Source organism: Bos javanicus, chromosome 28 (assembly GCF_032452875.1).
Source record: "Bos javanicus breed banteng chromosome 28, ARS-OSU_banteng_1.0, whole genome shotgun sequence".
In the NCBI taxonomy this organism is placed as follows: domain Eukaryota; kingdom Metazoa; phylum Chordata; class Mammalia; order Artiodactyla; family Bovidae; genus Bos; species Bos javanicus.
Window position 1 is genome coordinate 10608654 of NC_083895.1, and position 22711 is coordinate 10631364.

The window sequence follows — 22711 nt, forward strand, 5'->3', positions numbered from 1 at the left end:
GACTGAGAAACAGTCTCCCTCCTGATTCTGTGATTTCTTGCCTGGGAGTTCCAGCTCCACCTTCTGAAATGTGTGCACTTGTGTATAAATGGACAAAGGCAAATCTTGCTTCCCATTTGTTTGGAGGGTTGCGGCCGTGATGCTGAACCAAGTGCCGGGCAAGTGGGGTCCCATTGCCTAGAGGAAGACCCAGAGCAGAGGAGGGGAGGCTGTTCCCTTTGTCCCCATGGCCATCTTAGCCAAGGACACCCCTGAAATCAACTCCACAGTTGAAGAGATCAAAGCAGTCAACAGCGCAACTCGAAATGAAATGATTGAGTTTATCAACCCTTTTGGAAATGTAAAGATTATAGCTTCTCATGGTCCCTGAGCTGAGCTGAGCTCTTCTGCTTGATGTGACCTCCAATGACCATTTTCCTTTGAGACGTACCCTCGAAAGCTCCATGGAGGACTTCTTCAGCAATGCTTTTATATGACTGAATTTTTGTGATCCTTTATATGTCTTCATGCTGTACTTTTGAAGATGCCTTCATTTTGATGTCTTGCATGATTTTATATGTTCCTTTATAAATAGAGATTAAACTATCATAATGGGTGCTACAAAATTAAATGGGTGTCCACCATAACTCTAATTGGTGCTTTTATGCAGATTCTAACACAGTCGTTGATTCCTTTGTTCTCTTGGTCAGTCATCAGTCAGAAACCTAGTGACTTTCTACAATACGTCCCAGGGATGCAAAGATAAGCAACACCTTCCTACCCTCTGGGAGTTTTAGATGAGGGAGAGTCATTGTACATGACGAGAGACATTCCTAGAGAGGGTGCCACACACACCCAGGAACAGGCAGAACAAAGTGAGAATCGCCGAGGTAGGAGGAAACTCGGGTGAATAAGTAGTCTGATGAAGTGTTTTGGATGTTGTAATACCTGCATGTGAAGAGTGTTTTCACAGTCACCTTCTGCCTCTCCTAACTTTCTCTCTCTGGCCCAGGCTGGTCTACTGAGCTGCCAGACGCCCCAACTATCAGCTTGACATCTCCATACAGCTGCTTCCCAGGTACCTCAAATCCAACCCGTCCTGAAGAGAACCCATGGCTCACCTGTCCACATTTCCTCTTCACCAGAGTTCCCTATCTGACCATCTACCTTGCTGGTAGACCCCCTCCCAAATGTCTCCTAAATCTCTTCCCTCTACTCCATCCTCACAACCGTCCTAAGCCAGGCAGCCACCCTTTCTCATCCTGCAAGAGCCTCCCAAGTGGTCTCCAACCGCTGGACGAATCCTGCCACCCCCACATTAACTCCATTGATGGGCTCCCACTGAAGATAAAATCCCAAATTTGCAGCATGGCCTCTAAGGCCCCGTGACTTGCGTGTGTGGCTTGTCATCGTGTCCACTCTCCCACAGCACCTGAAGCTTTAGCCGCACTAGATTGAGGTCCTCAGCTCCCCACACTGCAGCTACACTCAGACCTGGTCCCACCGCCCTTCCCTAGCCCAGCCTCTTCAGACCCCATGTCTTGCCTCTAACACCGCTATTACCAGGAAAGTGCCCCTGCCTCCCAGACTTGGTTGTCTTCCTGTTATATTTACCCCACAGCACTCATCACCGTAATAACCTGATAACTGGTGTCAAGCCCGCTGGGCTGCAAACCACAGATGGGGCCTTGTTTGTGGTTCACTATTATCATTAGCACTAACTGGCCTGGAGTGATTCGAAATATGCTGAAGAAATGAAATGGAACTAAGAAAGTAATACTTTAAATAAAGTGAAAGCTTAAAAAAATATTTTAAACAGTATCATGGTTCTTGAGGAGGAAAAATGTTATAAATAGAAAATACCCCAAATGAGGGGTTTTACATACCAAACCGTGAATGCCTCTGGGACACAGGACACTTTTATTTTAATGAGGTTCATCCCCTTCCATTCATTTTCTGCTTCAAAGATTAAAGCAAAAATCTTCTGGAATTAGATGGCAATCAATCTTTCACAGAGTTGTGAACCTACTACAAAGCCTCTGAATTGTGGGCTTTAGAGTGCTTTTTCACATGGTGAAGTTTATGTTATGTGAATTGTATCCCAATAGGAAAAAAAAACAAACCTAAAGAATAAAGCTGTCCCCACAGGGGAGAGTGAAGCAAAAACAGCAGCTCTGAGCAGCTGAGGGAAGCCAGGCAAAGGCGGAGGGGAAAGTGAGGAGGAGGCTGGACTTGAAGCCAGTGAAGATTGCTCTGTGCGTCCAACCAAGCAGGGTGCCTTCCGTCTCCCTGACAGCCAGGATGCTGAAAGCGCTCTGGACCCCTGCTGTCCTCTGCAGAGCTGAAGATCCTGCTTCTCACAGGGCTGTGGAGCGAAGAACCCTGTTCCAAATATCACCATCTGTCCCACCTCTTCACCTGCAGGCCCCTCAGCCTCCCTCCCAGGAAGACACACACCCAAAACACCAAGACAGCCAAGCAATCAGGGCAGTAGCAGTTGGATTTGTCCAGGGTACAGAAAATCATCATGTTTGCTGTAGACTCAATAAAGTAGCAACATGGGAGAACCGACCGGAAAAGGGAAACAAAGAGAAATAAATGGCAAGAATTGGTTCTTTCTCTATGTGTATGTCTCTGAAAAAAGCCAGATCAAAAAAGGATTATTCTTCTGGAGTGACAGATTTGGAAGAGCTGCTTATACCTCTTTTAGATGATTTCTGTTTCTAGTTTTAAATAGAAACTAATAGGGGAAATCACAGTAAGTCAGTCAGCAAACATTTACCGAGCATTTACTACGGGCAAGCCCTCAACTGAGTTCTGAGAATACAACGATAGACCCCGACCCTCAAGGGACTAACAAATCCAGGAATGAAGACAGGCAAGAAAACAGGCATCTGTTGTGTTAGGAAGCCAAAGTTTATCTTTGATAGCTAGAATTTTGAATTCAGTCAGTATTTTTATGGGGGAACAAACGGTAAGTTCCATCAGGACAATTTAATAAAGGAACTAGTCACAGGAGTGAAAGGAACCCAAGGAGGAACTAACAGATGTAGGAATCTTTAGGTCTAAAGGAGCAAGTCGAGGGAGAGGTCAGTGGGAACGCAGATGGTAGCTCATACAGTTTATCACTCACCTTACTGAAGGAGATCTTGGTTGCTTCCAAGTTTTGGCAGTTATAGTTACGTTATATGCTATGTAAACATCTATGTGCAGTTTTTTGTGTAGACAGAAAGTTTTGTGCTTATTTGAGCAAATACCAGGGAGTGCAATTGCTGGAACACACGGTAAAAGTATTTTGGTGTTTGTTAAGGTCTTTGATCCATTTTTAAGTTGGGTGTCTTTTGTTGCTTTTGTTTAGCTTTAAGAGTTCTTGATATATTCTGTGTAAGTCCTTTAATAGAGGTGTTCTTTGCCAGCATGCTGTCCCAATCTGGGGCTTCTCCTCTCATTCTCTTGATACTGTCTTTTGCTAGCAGAAGTCTTTAATTTTACCGAAGTTCAGATTATCAGTTAATTATTTCATGAACCCTGTCTTTGGTGTTGTATCGAAAAAGTCATCACTGTACCCAAGGTCATCTAGGTTTTCTCCTGTATTACCTTCTAGGAGTTTTATAGTTTTCTATTTAACTGTTAGGCGTAAGACCCATTTGGAGCTAATTTTTGTGAAGGATGTAAGGTCTGTATCTAGATTCATTTTTTTGAATGTAGATGTCTGATTGTTCCGGAACCACATGCTGAAAAGGATATCTTTACTCCATTTTATTCCCTTTGCTCCTTTGTCAAAGACCAGTTGCTTCTTTTTATGTGGCTTTGCTTCTGGGCTCTCAGTTCTGTTGATCTGTTTGTTTATTCTTTCGAGAATACTATGGGATTCTTGATTACTGTACCTCTACAGCAAGTCTTGAAGCTAGGGAGTGTCAGTGCTTCTGTTTTGTTCTTTCAATAGTGTGTGGGCTGTTCTAGGTCTTTTACCTCTCCATATAAACTTTATAATTAGTTTATTGATATCCATCAAATACTTGAATTATATTTGATTTCGATTACATTGAGTCTCTCAATCAATTAGGGAAGAACTGACATCTTGATAATATTAAATGTGCCACTTCTAGGAATCAATCCCAAAGAGATAGTGTGGCTATATTCAAAGACACGTACCCAAAGTTATCACTGAAGCATTACTTATGACAGATGAGAAACAACCCAGGTATCCACAGGTTAAGTAAACTATGGAATGTTGACACAGTGGAGTAATGTGGAGCTATAGAAATGAAATGAGGAGTGTCTCTGTGTACTACTGTGGAGTTATCTTCAAGCTATATGTGAAGTAAAAAGAGGAAAGTACACAACTATTCATGGCGTGCTACTTTTTATCCAAGATGAGAATATGAATAGGTAGAGGTAACCATCCACAAATGTTACCTGTAGAAAGAGGGAGGAACTAGGATGGAGAGCACAGGGGGAGAAGTTAGAATTCCTTGAATGTATCTTGTAAATTTGGCTTTGAATTCATGTAAATACATCACAAAATTATAAACCAGAATTAAACCAAAGTTAAATAAATACAAAGCAAGCCCCAAGAATTGAAAGCACAATGAAACAAATGAGTGTAAATAGTATATTAAGGTGGTGGCTTACTCACAGAGATACATTATTTCAATTACTTAAAAAAAATTGTGTTTAACACATAACATAAAATTTAGCAATTGATGCTTTTGAACTGTGGTGTTGGAGAAGACTCTTGAGAGTCCCTTGGACTGCAAGGAGATCCAACCAGTCCATTCTGAAGGAGATCAGCCCTGGGATTTCTTTGGAAGGAATGATGCTAAAGCTGAAACTCCAGTACTTTGGCCACCTCATGTGAAGAGTTGACTTATTGGAAAAGACTCTGATGCTGGGAGGGATTGGGGGCAGGAGGAGAAGGGGACGACAGAGGATGAGATGGCTGGATGGCATCACTGACTCGATGGACGTGAGTCTGAGCAGACTCTGGGAGTTGGTGATGGACAGGGAGGCCTGGCGTGCTGCGATTCATGGGGTCGCAAAGAGTTGGACACGACTGAGCGACTGAACTGATCTGAACTGAACTGAACCATTCTAAGTGTACAGTTCAGTGGTGTTAAATACATTCACACTGTTGCACAACCAATCTCCAGAACTTTTTCATCTTTCAAAATTGAAACTCTCTATCCATTAAACAACTTCCCATTTCCTCTTCCCCCAGCCAATGGCAACTACCATTTTACTATCTATGAATTTGACTACTTTAGATGCCTCCTATAAACAGAATCACACAGTATTTGTCTTCTTGTGACTGGGTTATTTCACTTTGCATAATGTCCTCAAGGCTCATCTGTGTTGTAGCATGTGACCAAGTTTCCTTCCTTTTTTAAGGCTGAGTAATACTGTATCATATGAATATGTGACGTTTGGTTTACCCTTCATCTGTCAGTGGGCATTTGGGTTGCTTCCACCTCTGGGCTATTGCAAATCATGCTGCTATGAACATGGGTATGCAAATATCTCTTTAAGAGCCTGTTCTTAGTTCTTCTGGATATATACCCAGAAGTGGGATTGCTGGATCATATGGTAATTCTATTTTTAATGTTTTGAGGAACTTCCATCCTGGTTTCCATAGGGGTTGCACAACTTGGTACTCCCAACAGTGCAAAAGAATTCTGATTTTCCATATCCTTGCCAACACATTATTTTCATTTTATTATAGCCATCCTAATGAGTGTGAGGTGGTATCTCACTGTGGTTTTGATGTGCATTTATCTAACTGCTAATGATGTTGAGCACCTTTTCTTATGTTTGTTGGTCATTTGTATATTATCTTTGGAGAAATGTCTTTTAAAGTCCTATGCACATTTTAGAACTGGATTATTTGTCTTTTTGCTGTTGAGTTGTAGGAGTTCTTTATATATTCTGGATATTAACCCCTTGTCAGATGTAGTTTACAAACACCTTCTGCCATTCCACGGGTTGCCTTTACATTCTGTAGGTTGAGTCCTTTATACACAGAATCTTTAGGTTTGATGTCCTATTTGTGTATTTTTAAATTTATTATCTGTGCTTTTGGTGTTATATTTAAGAAATCATTGCTAAAATCCAATGTTATGAAGTTTTCTTCAAGGAATTTTATGGTTTCAGCTTTTGTGTTTAGCTCTTTAATCCATTTTGAGTTAATTTTTATAGAGAGTGTAAGATAAGCATCCAAATTCATTCTTTGGCATGTGGATATGCAGTTTTCCCAGTATCATTCATTGAAGGGACTGTTGTTCCCCCACTGAGTGGTCTTGGCACCCTTGCTAAAGATCATTTGACCACACACGAGGGTTCATTGCAAGGTTCTCTCTTCTGTTACGTTGGTCTAGGTGTCTGTCTTTATGCCAGCAGCACACTATTTTGCCTACTCACTTACTTTCTGAAATCAGGAAGTGTGAGACCTTCAACTTTTTGTTCTTCAAGACTGTTTTGGTTTTTCAGGGTCCCTTGAGATTCCATATAAATTTTTGGATTTTTTTTTGTTCTGCAAAAACATTGTTGGGATTTTGATAGTGCTTGCAGTGAACTTATAGATCACTTTGGGTAGTATTATCAAATTACTTTAAAACACAGAAATGTAATTATTAATATATGTGTGTGTGTGTGTGTGTGTGTATATATATATATATCCGTATCTTATGAGATATAGCCTAAGGATAGAAAAAGATTGCAAATAAACGTTGGTTTGGTTTTGTAATCATATGGTTATGATAATATTTATCCTTTTACCCTGAAACTATTATATAAGATAAAGCAAATAAGTAATTATACTGATTTTGTTAGAAACTTTTTTACAAGAAAAGTGAGGTATAAATATAAAAAAAGCTCAGTGAAAACATTGTAATACTAAAGTGAAAGAAATCAGTATAAACTCAGATATTTAAAAAATAAAACTCTTCTTCTAGCTCTATTCACTAGGCAGTCTAGAAACCAACCCAGATGCCATGAGTATCCCTCATCAAAACTGTAGTCTCTATATGCCATTTCCCACTACAAGTTTCCTTGGAGAAACTGCTAAATCTAAGTTTGGCAGGAAATGAAAATGGTAGCTTGGAACATCTTGTCATACCAGAGAGCAAGGAAGCTAAGATCACTATGTTGAGTCAAAAGAAGTCAGAAGCCAACTCCAAGGGTTGGTTAAAGATGGGATACCTTATGTATCAGGAAAAATAGAAACATATCAAATATATTAATATTCATAATGATATTTTAGAAAACTAACTCATTGGTTACCTTTTGTGGAGGCTAGGAAACCAACTTATTAAGAAAACTAAGTAAAGGGAAGGAATCAAGCAAATGACCTGCCTTTCTGGCATAAACTTCAGCTTGGGGTTACCAAATAGGAAACAATATTTCCTTATAGATGAAATCCAGTTTATAAATGTAGGAGGAATGTTATCACTGATATATCACTTTTCAGTTTTTCATGAAATAATGGATCCAGGCAGTGGTGGGGAGAAAAATAACTGATGGGAACTCTGTACTAGATCAATGGATCAGGCTGAGAACATCTCAAACCACTGACCAGTCTCGATATCATACATAGAAAAACCACCAGTGTTGCACAGCCAATGAGGTTTCCCTGCTGCTGCTGCTGCTGCTGCTGCTAAGTCGCTTCAGTCATGTCCAACTCTGTGTTACCCTGTAGACGCCAGCCTACAAGGCTCTACCGTCCCTGGGATTCTCCAGGCAAGCACACTGGAGTGGGTTGCCATTTCCTTCTCCAATGCATGAAAGTGAAGTCGCTCAGTCATGTCTGACTCAGTGGCCCCATGGACTGCAGCCTACCAGGCTCCTCTGTCCCTGGGGTTTTCCAAGCAAGAGTACTGGAGTGGGTTGCCATTGCCTTCTCCGGAGGTTTCCCTGAGGTGTGGTTATTGCTAATAGGAAAGCAACCAGGGGACTTCCCCAGTGGTTCAGTGGCTGAGACTCCGTGTTCCCAGTGCAGGGGCCTGGGTTCGATCCCTGGTCAGGGAACTAGATCCTGAAAGCCACAACCAGGAGTTAGCATGCCATAGCTAAAGATCCTGCCTGCAGCAACTAAGATCAGAGATCCTGGTGCCACAGCTAAGACCTGGTGCAGTCAACTAAATAAATAAATATTTAAAAAGAAGAGAAGAACAACCAGACTTGAAGCTTCTTCTGCTGACTTGTAATTGGAAATACATTCCACTATGAAGTCATCTGGGCAAGAAACTGAACCTCATCTGATTAACATGAAAGTCTAACAAGGAGTTTTGAAGTTTTTTCAGATTAATGGAGTCTGAGATTCGCTTCAAAGTGATCTGGGGGTGGGGAGAGAGTGGGTTAGGAGCAGATGAAACAAGATAGGACTCGCTGATACGATATGTCCATGCTGGACCTAGCTGTGAGTGGGTGTAAATTCATCCCACTCCCTCTTATGTGTCTGTTTTGAAATTTTCAAACGAATTTTTTTTTATTTTGTAAGTATTTGGACTCAATAACATTTTTCTATTTGGAAAAACCACCTGGATTTCTTACTTGCTCCAACCTGTCACAAAAATTCTTCCCTTGAGCTTTTGCTTGTCACTTTATTTTATAATGAGCTGTGTAAATATAAGCTGGGAGGAGATTAGCTGTGTGCAGGAGGGGCTGGTTAACTATTGAGAGAGGGAGACTGAGGGAGGCCTTTTAACGATTTTATGTATTGCAGCAACTATGAAGGAACAAAGATCACAATGAAGATTAAGTTACTAATATCACTCTTTTGCACTTTTAAAAAATTCATATATGTGATTACTGAATGTCTAACTCCCACTAGATTTAAGGAAAGATTGGGCTTTCCTTGTGGCTCAGATGGTAAAGAATCTGCCTGCAGTGTGGGAGACCTGGGTTTGATCCCTGGGTTGGGAAGATCCTCTGGAGAAGGAAAAGGCTACCCATTCCAGTAGTCTGGCCTGAAGACTGCCATGGACTGTATAGTCCATGGAGTTGCAAAGAGTTGGACACAACTGAGTGACTTTCACTTCATTTCATCTTCCCAGGTTGCGCAGTGGTAAAGAATCCATCTGCCAATGTAGGAGACACCCTGGAGAAGGAAATGCAACCCACTCCAGTATTCTTGCTTGGAAAATTCCATGGACAGAGGAGCCTGGCAGGCTACGGTCCATGGGGTCGCAAAGACTGAGCGACTGAGGACACACGCGTGCGCACACACACACACACACAAACATACATACATACATACATGTATATATATATATATATATATATTTTTTTTTTTTTTTTTGCCACACTGTGCAACATGTAGGATCTTATTTCCTTATTTCCCCAACTTGGGATTGAACCTTGCCCCTGGCATTGGAAATGCAGAGTCTTAGCCACTGGGCCATTGGACCTCCAGGGAAGTCCCTGGGAAAGCTATATTTTTTTCCCAGGGAAGTCCCTGGGAAAGCTATATTCCACTGTATCTCTAGTGTGTAGCATTTTGTTAAATTTATATAAATGTGTGTGTGTATACGTAAACTTTTAAAGGGTTCTATTTTGTTTTGACTTTTAAAGAATTTCAGATATATTCTTATATCAAATAACAGTATAACATGTTCTAGTTAACATACCATAGCCTGCCAAGGCATTCAAGAAAAGTATTTTGAATATGGGACAGCATCTCATTCTTGGAGCCACTGGGATAAATTAATCCACACTCCTCTGAAGAGCTCTCCTGTCTCCAAGGTTCTTTTATCTTATGACAAAGCCATAGTTCTAGAAGCTTGTTTCTCAGACCTGAAAAGACTAGATTTGGGACATGATCCTGTAGAACATAAGAGGTAAGCCTAATCAATCAACACAGGGGGTCTAGGGGGTGAGAAAAGACTTTGCGTTCTATGCGTGGTACCAGTATTGGGGTGTGGGAGACATTAGTTCAAGCTAGAGGATTCGAAGAGGACATGAGTCCATGTAGAATGGGGGTGGGGAGAGTCAGAAGAAGTAGATGACACCAACCATAAAAATTGCCTTGGAAAGGAGACACACGTATAAGAAATATGAGTGCTATGATAGTGTGAAGAATGCATTCCTAAAGACTGCATAATTTAAAGCCTGCAAAATTCAAGACTAATTTTCTCACAAGAATAAATGGAAACCAGGGTATGTGTTCTCAGAGTTCATAAATCTATACGTATTGTGGCAACTTTTTAATACTGCTTTTATTTATCATTATTATTGCTAACGGTTCTAGAGTTCTGGCTCCTAAATTCATGGTGGAAAAAAAAGTAATTATTTAGATTTCTTTATAATGTTTTATCACACGTAACTTGTATTCCATAATTATTGATATGGGAGCATATTTTCCCAGCAGTGGCACCACCATTTAATGAATGTTTGGAGGGTTAACATTTCAAAAAATTATTATAATAACAAAGATAACACAGCAGCACAATAATAAGCAAAATCACTACCAGAAATGTTTCCTGGCTTGAAACAACATAGTTCACATCATTGACAAAATATGACAGGTGTTTGTTTAGTCAATTAATCCTGTGAATGGTATATACAGTTTAAATTCATAAGTCTAAAATCATGTGATTTTTTTTAAAATTGGGGCAACATATATTACTTCATATTTTAATTCTTTAATTATAGTTGATTTACAATGTTAACATTAGTTTCAGGTTTATATCAAAGTGATTCAGTGCCATATATTGTTGCTCAGTCACTAAGTCGTGTCTAACTCCGCGATACCGTGGACTGTAGCATGCGAGGCTTCCTTGTCCTCCACTATCTCCCAGAGTTTGCTCAAATTCATGTCCACTGAGTCAGTGATGCTATCTAACGATCTCATCCTCTGCTGCCTGCTTTTCCTTTTGCCTTTGATCTTTTCCAGCATAAGGGTCTTTTCTAATGAGTCAGCTCTTTGCATCAGGTGGCTAAAGTATTGGAGCTTCAGCTTCAGCATCAGTCCTTCCAATGAATATTCAGGGTTGATTTTCTTTTTAGGATTGAATGGTTTTATCTCCTTCCAGTCCAAGGGGCTCTCAAGAGTCTTCTTCAGCACCACAATTTAAAGGCATCTCTTTGGCACTCAGCCGTTCAGTGCTGTATGTGATATATACATATAGATATATACACACATACATATAGGAGATATATATATATAGGATTGGGTTAGCCAAAAAGTTCATATGGGTTTTTCTGTAACATCTCATGGTAAAACCTGAAAAACTTTCTGGTCAACCCAATATATATTCTTTTTCAAATACTTTTCCATTATCAGGATATTGAATATAGTTCCCTGTGCTATACAGTAGGTCCTTGGTCCTTGTTTATTTTATATATAGTATTGTGTGTATTTAGTATTTTTATATCACACTATTTTTAAATTCATACTTTATGAATGTGGCTTCTTGAGTAAGGAAAGAGGACAATAAAGATAGACTGAAAAAAAAATTGATCCATCCAGAAATGATCCCTCATCTTTGGAAGTCCAAGGCAATTGTCTACAATTTGTAACATTTGGTCTTGTGAACATTTTAGAGAGTTATAAGCAGTATTTTAAAAAGAAAAATGAGAGTAGGGTTTTGTGAAATTTTTGTTTACATGCTTTTAAATAGGTATGTAACAAGTCACAAAGTAAATGTATTTCTTATTGTGGCTTACTTGATAAAAGGCACCACTGTAGTATCTTCTGCTTAAAAAACAAAAATAGAAACACAAGAAAATAAAAATATTCCCTTTACCTCACTGCTTCCTTAGCCTTAGCACTTTTTGTTCCTCTTCACAGCAAAACTTCTTAAGATATTTATAGTCATTGTTTCCACCACCTCACATGCCTCAATCCACTTCAGAGTCAGTCACCAGTGACCTCTATGTTTCTAAATTCATTGGTCACTTCTGTGTTCCTTGATCTCTTAACAGCACAACTGGTTGTTTAACTCTCTTAAAACACTTCCTTCCTTTGGCTGCTATGACACATTTGCAGCAGGTCTCCACGGCCACCCCTTCTCAAGTCTCTTTTATTGTTTTTTCTTCTTTTTTTCTCCCTAGGGCTCTGTCCAGGTCAACTTCTTCATCTATCTGCTCTCCCATGTGACCTCATCAAAGTCCATGACTTCATCACTTATCATTTCTCCCCCATTTACTCTGCTTAGCCGTGCTGGTGGTCTCTGTGCCTGAAAGCCTTCAATGTGTTCCCAAGAGCCCAAAAGACTGCATTATCTATTCCTTCAGTCAACAGTGCTCTTCCCTAAGATCTTCATGTGACTGCCTCCCATCTTTCTTACTTTTTTATTTTTTAAAATTTTTATTGGAGTATAGTTGCTTTACTCTTTTTTAAAAAAAATTGAAATATAGTTGATTTACAATGTTGTGTTTCAGGTATACAGCGAAGTGATATATATATATATATAATATATATATATGTGCTAAGTTGCTTCAGTTGTGTCTGACTCTTTTCAACCCTGTGTAGCCCGTCTCTGTCCATGGGATTCTCCAGGCAAGAATACTGGAGTAGGTTGCCATTCCCTTCTCCAATCTCCTGGGTCTCTGACCCAGGGATTGAACCCACATCTTCTTTGTCTCCTGCCTTGCAAGTGAATTCTTTACCACTGAGCCACCAAGGAAGTCTGTATATATATATACATATATATATAAACAGCTCATGCAGCTCAATATTAAAGAAAAACCCAATAAAAAATTGGCAGACGACCTAAACAGACATTTCTCTAAAGAAGATTATACAGATGGCTGACAGGCACATGGAAAGATGCTCAACGTACCTAATTATTAGAGAAATGCAAATCAAAACTACAATATGCTATCATCTCTCACTGGTCAGAATGGCCATCATCAAAAAGTCTACAAATAAGTAGTGCTGTGTATATATATATGTGTGTGTGTGTGTATAATATATAGAGAGATTATTTTCCATCATAGGTTATTGAATATAATTTCCTGTGCTATACAGTAGAAACTTTATCCATTTTATACACATTGCTGCATATCTGTTAACCTGAAACTCCTAATTTATCCCTCCTCTCCTTTTCCTTTTTGGGAACCAAAACTTTGTTTTCTGTGTCTGAGTCTATTTCTGTTTTGTAAATCAGACCATTTGTATCATTTTTTTTTTTAGATTTCACAGAGAAGGGATATCATAGATATTTGTTTTCCTCTGACATTATTCCCTTAGTACAATAATCTCTAGGTCCATGCAATGCTGCAAACGGCATTATTTCATTCTTTTTTACGGCTGAGTTAATGTTCTGTTGTACATGTGTGTGTAGGTGTATATATACACTACACCTTCTTTATCCACTCATCATGTGTCAGTAGACACTTAGGTCGCTCCCACGTGTTGGCTATTGTAAATACTGCTGCTGTGAACATTGGGGTGCATGTTTCTTTTCAAATTAGTTTTTGTCTTTTGTGGATATAAGCCCAGGGGTGGGATTGGTGGGTCATATGGCAAGTCTATTTTTAGTTTTTAAAGGACTCTCCATTCTGTTTTCCACAGTGACTGCACCAACTCACATTCCCACCAACAGTGTATGAGGGTTCCCTTTTATCCACACCCTCTCCAGCACTTATTATTTGTAGACTTTTTGATGATGGCCATTCTGACCAGTGAGAGATGATAGCATATTATATTTTGATTTGATTTGCATTTATTTTGATTTGATTGCATTTTATTTTATTTGCATTTCTCTAATAATTAGGAACACTGAGCATCTTTCCACGTGCCTGTCAGCTATCTGTATATCTTCTTTAGAGAAGTGTCTATTAAGGTCTTCTGCCAATTTACTATTGGGCTGTTTTTTTTTAGTATTGAGCTGCACGAGCTGTTAATATATCTTGGACATTAAGCCCTTGTCAGCCGCATGCTTGCAAACATTTTCTCCCAGTCCATAAGTTGTCATTTCGTTTTGTTAGCTGTCTCCTTTCTTTGATTTACCAGTAGCTTAAACATCACCTTTTTGGAGAGACTTTCCCAGGCATGCAACTAAAGTAGTCACCCATGTGCTCCCAATTACATCACCTTAATCTTCCCCAAAACGCATCACTCCCTGTGTCCTCCACTGGAATGCAGAGCCACTGAAACAAGAAGTCAGGGTAAAGACTGGTGGCTCAGGGGTTGGACTACGTGCTCCCAATGCAGGGGGCATGCGGTTCGATCCCTGGTTGGGAAACTAATGTCCCCATGCTGCACAATGAGGTCTAAAAGAAAAAAAAATTGCTACTTGCCATAAACAAGAGAAGTCAAAACTGCTCCTGTCCTCATGGAGCTTGTAGTCTGGTGGATGAAGTAAAATAAAAAAGTAAATAATACAGCATATTAGATAGAATATGGTAAATGCTAGAGAGTAATAAAGCAAGAAAGAGTGATAGGGGATTGTGTGTGTGTGTTTTGGGAGGGTGTCTACAATTTTAAATACAGTGGTCAGGAAGGGCTTAACTGAGAATTGACACTGAGTAGACTTTTAAGGAGGTAAAGGAAACATCACAAGGAAAGGTTCTGATCTGGGAGTGTGACAAACACACAGGTGTGGTGCTGCTGCTGCTAAGTCGCTTCAGTCGTGTCCGACTCTGTGCGACCCCATAGATGGCAGCCCACCAGGCTCCCCCGTCCCTGGGATCCTCCAGGCAAGAACACTGGAGTGGGTTGCCATTTCCTTCTCCAATGCATGAAAGTGAAAAGTGAAAGTGAAGTTGCTCAGTCATGTCCGACTCCTAGCGACCCCATGGACTGCAGCCTACCAGGCTCCTCCGTCCATGGGATTTTCCAGGCAAGAGTACTGGAGTGGGGTGCCATTGCAACACCACAAAGGCCAGTGTGGTCAGGACAGAAAAAGGGAGGAGGAGCATGGTAGGAAGTGAAAAGTCAGAGCGAACAGGGGTGGGGCCAGAACATGAAGTGTAACGGACTTGCACTCAAAGAATAAGCAAAAAGTAGACAGGGGAGCCTGGTAGGCTGCCGTCTATGGTCTATGGGGTCACACAGAGTCGGACACAACTGAAGTGACTTAGCAGCAGCAGCAGCAGCAGTGGAAGGTTTGAGAGAGGAGTAACATTGTTTGGATCGTGTGTTGTCATGATCTCTCTGGCTGTTGTGTTGAGAACAGACTGCAGGGGGGAAAGGCAAAAGCAGGGAAGTCAATGAAGAAGCTATTGTAATAATCCAAGGAAAAGAGGTGGGACTTCCATATATTATATCTCTTCTCTGCATTTAGAAGGGCCCTGAAGGCAAATACTACAAAGCTCTTTGTCTACTTGTGTTCCTCACCACTGTGCCTTGTCATGGTGGGCACTGAGTATATATTTGTTGATTTTTAAAGATATAAAAAACATACTGAGCTCACTGAACAAAACAGGGACTAAAGTTTTTTAAGAATAAATTTTTTGGATTTGCACACCTTTTAGTCCAACATTATTGCACCAACCCAGGATTTCTGGCCCTTTCACAGTCCTGTGTCATGCTTCAGTCATGTTGGACTCTTGGAGACCCCAGAGCCTACTAGGCTCCTCTGTCCACGGGATTTTTCAGGCAAGAATACTGGAGTGGGTTGCCATGCCCTCCTAGATCTTCCCCACCCAGGGATTGAACCCGAGTCTCCTGCACTGTGGGCAGATGTTTTTTTCACTGCTGCTAAGCCACTGTTATTTAGTCGCTCAGTCGTGTCCGACTCTTTGAGACCGCACGGACAACAGCAGCCAGGCTTCCCTGTCCTTCACTATCTCCGGGAGTTTGCTCAAACTCATGTCCATTGAGTGATTGATGCCATCCAACCATCTCATCCTCTGTTGTTCCCTTCTCTTCCTGCCCTCAATCTTTCCCAGCATTAGGGTCTTTTCCAGTGAGTCAGCTCTTTGCATCAGATGGCCAAAGCCACTGGGGAAGCCCATTTACACAGTCCCATTTATACCTAAATTCCATTTACCAAAGAAATAGAGCATTGATGTATATTTATTTCAACTTTGTGGAGAAAGGTAATCAACCCAGGCAAAGTTGTGAAGACATTCAATTGCTCCTCACTTTATCAATAACCTGTCATTTTAACCTAACATTTAGAGTGTCAACTTCATGCAAAGCATTATTACATTAGGCATTGGGGAATACACAGGACATTTTCCTCTTCTCATTTAAATCCGTGTTGAATAGACCGAACAAGGCTAAGTACAAGTTCCAGGTAGTGTATCTTAAAGGTTAAATTCAGCTACTGAAGTTGAATCCTGAAGAGTGAAGCAAACTTGGAAAATGAATAGGAGGAGAGAAATGTAATAGGGAATCAGAATGTGAGTTCGATGGTATGAAGTGTGTAATGAATTCCTCAATTTAAATAAAAAATAATAAAGCCCAAGGATACCGAGGGGAGAAGGTCCAGGGCAGGGACAGCAAAACCTGCCTTTCAAAGGAAACCTGGATAAAAGTCAAGCAGAGACAAGTAGGAAGATAATAACTTCATGATCCCTATCAGAAAACAAAGTGGACCAGGTGTTCAAGGTAGCTTACGTAACTTTGTACTTGTCGCTGACGTTGTTTTTACAGCCAGTAGGTCAAACTGGCAGTCAGTATGGGCCCTGGACAGGAAAGCTGGTTATTTGTGAACACCTACAACTAGGCTCTGTACCGCTGACATTTTTCTCAGGGAAGTCCTGATAAAACTAAGAAAACGGCAACACACAAAATTGGTGGAGAAGCCGCAGGGACTGAAGTCCAAGTTAGATTCAATGTTTGGCGGATCCAGACTGGACGAAGTCCAGCTATACTGAACCCATTTCCCCATCACTTTACTTACACCCGAAGTTGTGGCCCCAAACGGGGTGCTTCCAAATCAGGTTCTCTTTCATTGCACTGGTTGGACTCTGACCCCAGGCAGATAAGGAAGCAAACCTAGAGAAATAAATACCTGGCACCTACCCCGTTGACCCCCGCGACCAGGGAAGGTCAGAGACGCCTCCCCCCCGCCGCCCCTGTCCGCGTGGAGGGGGCCTTCGCCGGGTCCAGGGGGGCCTGTGCGGCGTCCACACCGGAGCTGGAGGCCGCGGACACGCAGGCGGAGGGAGCAGGTGGTCTCTCTGCCGCACTTTCCGGCCCCAGTCCCGACTGCAGGCAAGAGTCTGGGAATTTTGTAAACACACTCAGCCCCCTCCCTCTCTGCCGTCCCGCAGCAAGCCGGTCGCGCTCCGCGTCCCCAGGCTGTGTAGGAGGCCCAGCCCGGTGGCGGGCAGCATTGAGGCCGGGCCGCCAACCCAGCGGAGCCGGGAGCGCGACCCGGACACAGACGCAAAGCCGACGGCGACGCCCGGGGCGCTCGAAGCGGGAAGTGGCGGCGGATTGACTCCTCTCGCTTCCGGTCGCCGCCCGCGCGCGCCCGGCCGGGAACGCGGACGACGCGCCGCTGCGGACCGACAGCTTCCAACGCTCAGCGCTGAGACGCCAGTCCCGGGGTGAGTCGTCGGGGGGCTGTTGCCGCGGTGGGTGCGCCGGCCGAGCAGGGGGCCGGGCGTTTTTGGCCCTGCGTCAGAGTCAGAAGGTGGGGCTGGCTCCCGTCTCCCCGTCTCGCGTGTTGTCACCGCGGAGGACCCGGCTGGCGGCGGGCACTGCCCGGCGCGCGGCGCCCCAGGGATGAGTCGCGGTCCCGGGTCGCGGCCCCGGGGCCCCCGGCGCTGGCCCCGCTGCTGACCACCCCCTCGTTCGGGGCTGCCTTCGCACCATTGACCTCCCTGCCTGGGGCCGAGCGCCGCCTTCACTCGGTGGGATCGCGGTCGTTTCCTTCCCAGTGTTTTAAATGACGGGCTCTTCGAGTTGAATGGCAGACCTCCTTGGTCCTCCCGGACTCTGAACACTCTTTTTGTGAGATGCAGAGTCATTGACTGTAGGATTAAACGTTAGGGAAACGCAAGTCCTTTAACTGCTTCAGCATCATGATGGCTTCTTGGGATGCGAACCAAGTGTTAATTAATTAGAGCAGGACTCGTGCCTGTGGATGTTTCCGGGAATGATTGGTTTCACACGGGCCTATGGCTTAAATTGGATCACTGTCTGGTCGCAAGAAAATTCTGAATGTGGCCGTGGAAACTCTGTATCCTTTCTTTTTTGGTCTTCTTGATACTTCCCGAGTTTGATGGTGCAAAACAAAAAGTTTTGAGATTTTTGACTAACGTAGCAAGTTAATAGATTGCGGTCACATTTATAAGCCAAGAAGGATACAGTTTTGTTTTTTTTTTTTGCCAACTTTATTGGGGTATATGTGACAAACAGAAATTGTATATATTTAGGGCATAAAACTTGATGTTTTGATTACACCCGCTTATTTCTTACAGCTCTTTGATCAGAAATTAGAGGGACCAGGATGAGTGTTACTAGCTAAGTTAGGTGATTAGGGTGTCACAAGATAAGTGCGGGTGTTTGCAGTTTGGGCTCTATTCTCTCGGGAATAGCCCACTTCCAGGATACTTGAGTTTGTTTTCGGAGTTTCTTTCTTACAGTTTCCTTGTGTGCCCACCTACACTCCCTCTCAAATGCCAGCAATCATGTGTTGAATTCTCATGCTTCACATCTCTGATTTCTTTTTCTACCACATCTCTCTGGCTTCCTTCTTTATTAAGGGCTCATGTAATTACATGGGGCCCACTAGATAATCTGAGAAGGCAATGGCACCCCACTCCAGTACTCTTGCCTGGAAAATCCCATGGACCGAGGAGCCTGGTGGGCTGCAGTCCATGGGATCGCTAAGAGTGGGACACGACTGAGTGACTTCACTTTCACTTTCCACTTTCATGTGTTGGAGAAGGAAATGGCAACCCACTCCAGTATTCTTGCCTGGAGAATCCCAGGGTCGGGGGAGCCTGGTGGGCTGCAGTCTATGGGGTTGCACAGAGTCGGACACGACTGAAGCGACTTAGCAGCAGCAGCAGCAGCACTAGATAATGGAGGACAATCTCCTTGTCTTGACATCAGCTGATTTGTAACTGTAATTTCACCTACAAAATCCCTCTTGCTGTGATTTAACATAACCACTCAGTTTGTTACATCCAGCGTTGGAAATGCAGTTCTTTTTCTTAATAGATTCAGAGTGATAGATGTGATCAGTGTGTATTGCCCTTTGGTATAATGATAGAATTAGTGGAGGTAAAATGTCAGAAGCTTTAGTTTTGTTTCTCTTTTAGTTCTTTGTCTTCAGGTCTTCCCTGGAGCTGTTAAATGTAGTACTGATGGGTCCTTTTATCTTGAAAACTGTTGCTGATCCTCCACACCCCACTTTTTTTCTAAGCCACAGGGAAGTTAATATTTGAGGCACTGGATTTTTTTTTTCTTTCAACTTGTTTAATTTGGAGGAGGAAGAGCATTCCCTTCTACTAATAACAATATATAAAACTTCTAAAGCATGTGCTATTCCATTGTTTTATTTATTCATTTAATCCGTAGAATAAACCTGTGAGGTGAACACTATTATTATTCTCATTGTACAGATGAGAAAGTTTAAGTGAATATCTCTGATGATTTATAGGGGTATTTCCTACCATTTGGTTTAGTATTTTAATAATAAGTTTTCTTTTTTTTTTTTTTTTTGGCCGTGCTGCACAGCTTGTGGGATCCCAGTTCCTTGACCAGGGATTGAACCTGGGCCACAGCAGTAAAAGCCACTAGCCACTGGGAACTCCCAGTAATAAGTATTTCTAATAAAGTTTCCAAGTTAGAAATGTTCTACAGATATATTTTTTAAATTTAATATGTCCTGTCCTCATAATACAAAATTATTTAGTAGAGTACATTTGATAAGAGTTGGAGTCAGATCTTTGGTTGTAATAGCATCCTGTTATTTGATAAATATCAGTACAATAATTGATATATTTTAAAATAGTTATAATATGAAGAAAAATGGTGTATGCTTATTTTTCTTTCCCTCTCTTTTGATTTTACATAGGGCACGTGCCTCGGCTTCAATCTGGGAATTCTTTAAGTGAAACGTATTTAAAATCTTAGACCATACCTGGAAGAGAGCCCAGTCAACAATAAGGTGGAAGAGAATGATGTTGTCCTTAAACAATCTGCAGAATGTCATCTATAACCCGGTAACTGATCTCCACAATCACTTTTTGCCTGTGGCAGTGTTGAGAGCAAGTCCAAAGAGTAATATCAGATTGGCTGGAAAGTTAGTTCAGGTTTTTCAATAACATCTTACGGGAAAACTCAAATGAAGTTTTTGGCCAACCCAATTATTACCTGGGAGATAGTGGAGGACAGAGGAGCCTGGCATGCTGCAGTGTAAAGAATCAGGACACGACTTAGCGAATGAACAACAACAAATAATTACTCATTGCAGGAGGTGGGTGGGGGCAGAAGTGAAGTTCAGTAAACATAAACGGAGCAGCTGCTATGTGATGGAACTGCAGTGGGTGCTGACTCAAAGCCATTTCCAGCCCTTGCAGCCCCACAGATGCTTAAATTCAATATTCAGCTCTCCTCTCAGTACCCACAATTCGGCATCTGGGAATTCAGCCAATCGCCAATAGATAGTACGTATTTACTGAAAAAAAAAAAAAAAAAAAAAAAAATCCAAGTGTAAGTGGATTCAGACCTGCGCAGTTCAAACCTGTGTAGTTCAAAGGTCAGCTGTACGGGGTGATGAGACATGCTGTGAATAAAGAACATGGAGGAAGAGCGATGGGAAAACCACTCTGATCGTGGTGGGAAGAAGGCTTAGACCATCATAAGATGTAATTTCCAGAGGGAATGGATTTCTTTCTGTACACGTTTTCATTTTCTTTTTTTAACTAGACCTGTTCGTGAGAAGTTCATCTCTCAGCTTTCCCTCTGCCTTTCAAATCCCGCTTGTTACTTGAGCAGGGGAATGTTCAAAGCCAGTGGTGAGGTGGAGAAGGAGAAAAACTAATAGTCTTGTGTGAACCTCAGGCCAGTTCAGGAACCCGTGAATGTAATTGCTAGAATTTCAGTAATGAACTGGTTTCAGTTCCTGTGGTGGGAGAATCTTTAGAAATGTCTAGTTTCTATATGTCCGAAACAGAATCTTGAATTTACATCCAAGACAGAGTTGCTGCTTGTTTGGTTTGCTTTTGTTTTTTTTTTTTGTTTTTGTTTTTTTTTTTGGTAAACCCTCTGTAGGAGACTCCTGGTAAGAGTCCTTCAAGTAAGGCCTTCAGCCAGTCTTATTAGTGTAAGTGAGTTCAGTTTTTTGTTATTTTCTTTGTAGCTCTAGCTCTTTTTTTCCCCCTAACGTTTACTGTCATTGTGTAAGAATGAGGTACAACCACCATATAAAGCAAAGTCAGTTTTGGAAGAAATAGCCTTCATTTCTAGTAGGTTTAAAAACTTGCTGAACAAACACTTGCTGAACTTGAAGTCAGCTAGACATTTTAAAAGATTTTGTGCATCTCAAGGATTAAAAACATCTCAAAGTTGTAGACTTAACTTTCTGCAAAGATTGAAAGAAAAAAAGAAATATTCTCCCTGTCAAGGGGAACCGAAATGTAACCCTTGCTCAAGCCAGGAGGGGTGGATGGTCGGGTTAATGTTCAGCTCTGCCCTGCATCACAGAGACACCTTATTTGAGTGTTATTTAGAAAACAGTTTTATAACCTGAGATCTTCGCCTGTCTTGATACTAGCACACTGATGTTTGCTGTGGTTTCTGGGGTTAGCACCGTCAACTGCAGAGTTGAAACAAAAATCAGCTGACGTTTCATTACCTGAGGACAGGGCACTTGGAACAGATGCTGCATTCAGGACTCCTGGTGCCGTTCTGAGAATGGTTCATGACAGCATGTTTCCAGAGTAGATATCTTCCTGCATTCTGGGTATTTCCTTAGTGATCAGTTCACTCAACTGGCAAGTGTTTATGGAGTTTCTGCTATACTCTTCATTAAGCTTGTGAAGACAGAACTGCCATCTTTCTATTTTATCTCTTTACATTTCTAACATTTTGGTCCACGTGTATTGTCTCTTATATGTTAAATTTCAGTTCCTACTGATACGAATTCTATTCATTCACATCAGTAAAGAAACATAGAGTTAGTTTTAAGGCATTTCTTATTTTGAGAGCATGAAGTACAGAATGTGTCAATTATAAAACTGAAGCTTCTTTCAAAATTATTTTTTAATGCATAATGTCTTTTTGAATAATATATTGGTTTGGCCCAAAAGTTCATTCAGGTTTTTCCGTCATGTTATGGAGAAACCCAAATGAACATTTTGGCCACCACACTTGTCTGCATGGTTTGCTTGATTGTATAATTTCAAAAGTATAACTATTTCAACAATATATTCCAAATACGGAAGCAAACTGGATTGCCTTGAGGATGTCGAGTAGCCTTCACAAGGGCTTTGTCTTGGTTTGGGGCAGCTGTCACCAGCTAAAACAGTATAATTAAAATCAGTTCAATAAAAATGACTTAAAATATATTTAAAAATTATGGTAGACAAATTCTGTTCATATTCACTCTTGGAAAAGATTAAGTCAGTTGTATAACTGGCCTGTATAATTTTTTTCCTATTTAGTATATTTCATCGACAGGTTCAGTTGATAGAATTCCAAGACTTAAGAAAGTTCGGCTCACTTTTCTTTCCACTCAAATTGAGTGACTAATTTGGAAGACAGTATCTTCATACCAGAAGTTCCTTCAGTGAAATCTCTTGTTTGGCAACTCAATAATCTGCTTAAATATTTTATTATTATTGTTTATAGAGGTCTTAGGATGTGATCAGGTATGAGTTG

The 22711-nt window shown here is 41.5% G+C and overlaps 1 protein-coding gene across 7 annotated transcripts in view; it reads left to right on the top strand.

Annotated features, from left to right (window-relative positions):
* The first annotated feature begins 9747 nt into the window (after positions 1-9747).
* Positions 9748-22711, top strand: part of LGALS8 (galectin 8) — a 34919-nt gene continuing 21955 nt past the window's right edge. For 2 of the 7 annotated variants that reach the window (XM_061404921.1, XM_061404926.1), the window contains exons 1-2: positions 17334-17424; positions 19905-20052. In XM_061404921.1, coding sequence (XP_061260905.1) covers positions 20008-20052 — 45 coding nt within the window. In that variant the 5' untranslated portion in view covers positions 17334-17424; positions 19905-20007. Of the gene's footprint in view, positions 9813-17333; positions 17511-17639; positions 17731-19904; positions 20053-22711 lie in introns of those variants that run through there. The other 5 variants (XM_061404922.1, XM_061404927.1, XM_061404924.1 and 2 more) reach the window with 4 other exon arrangements.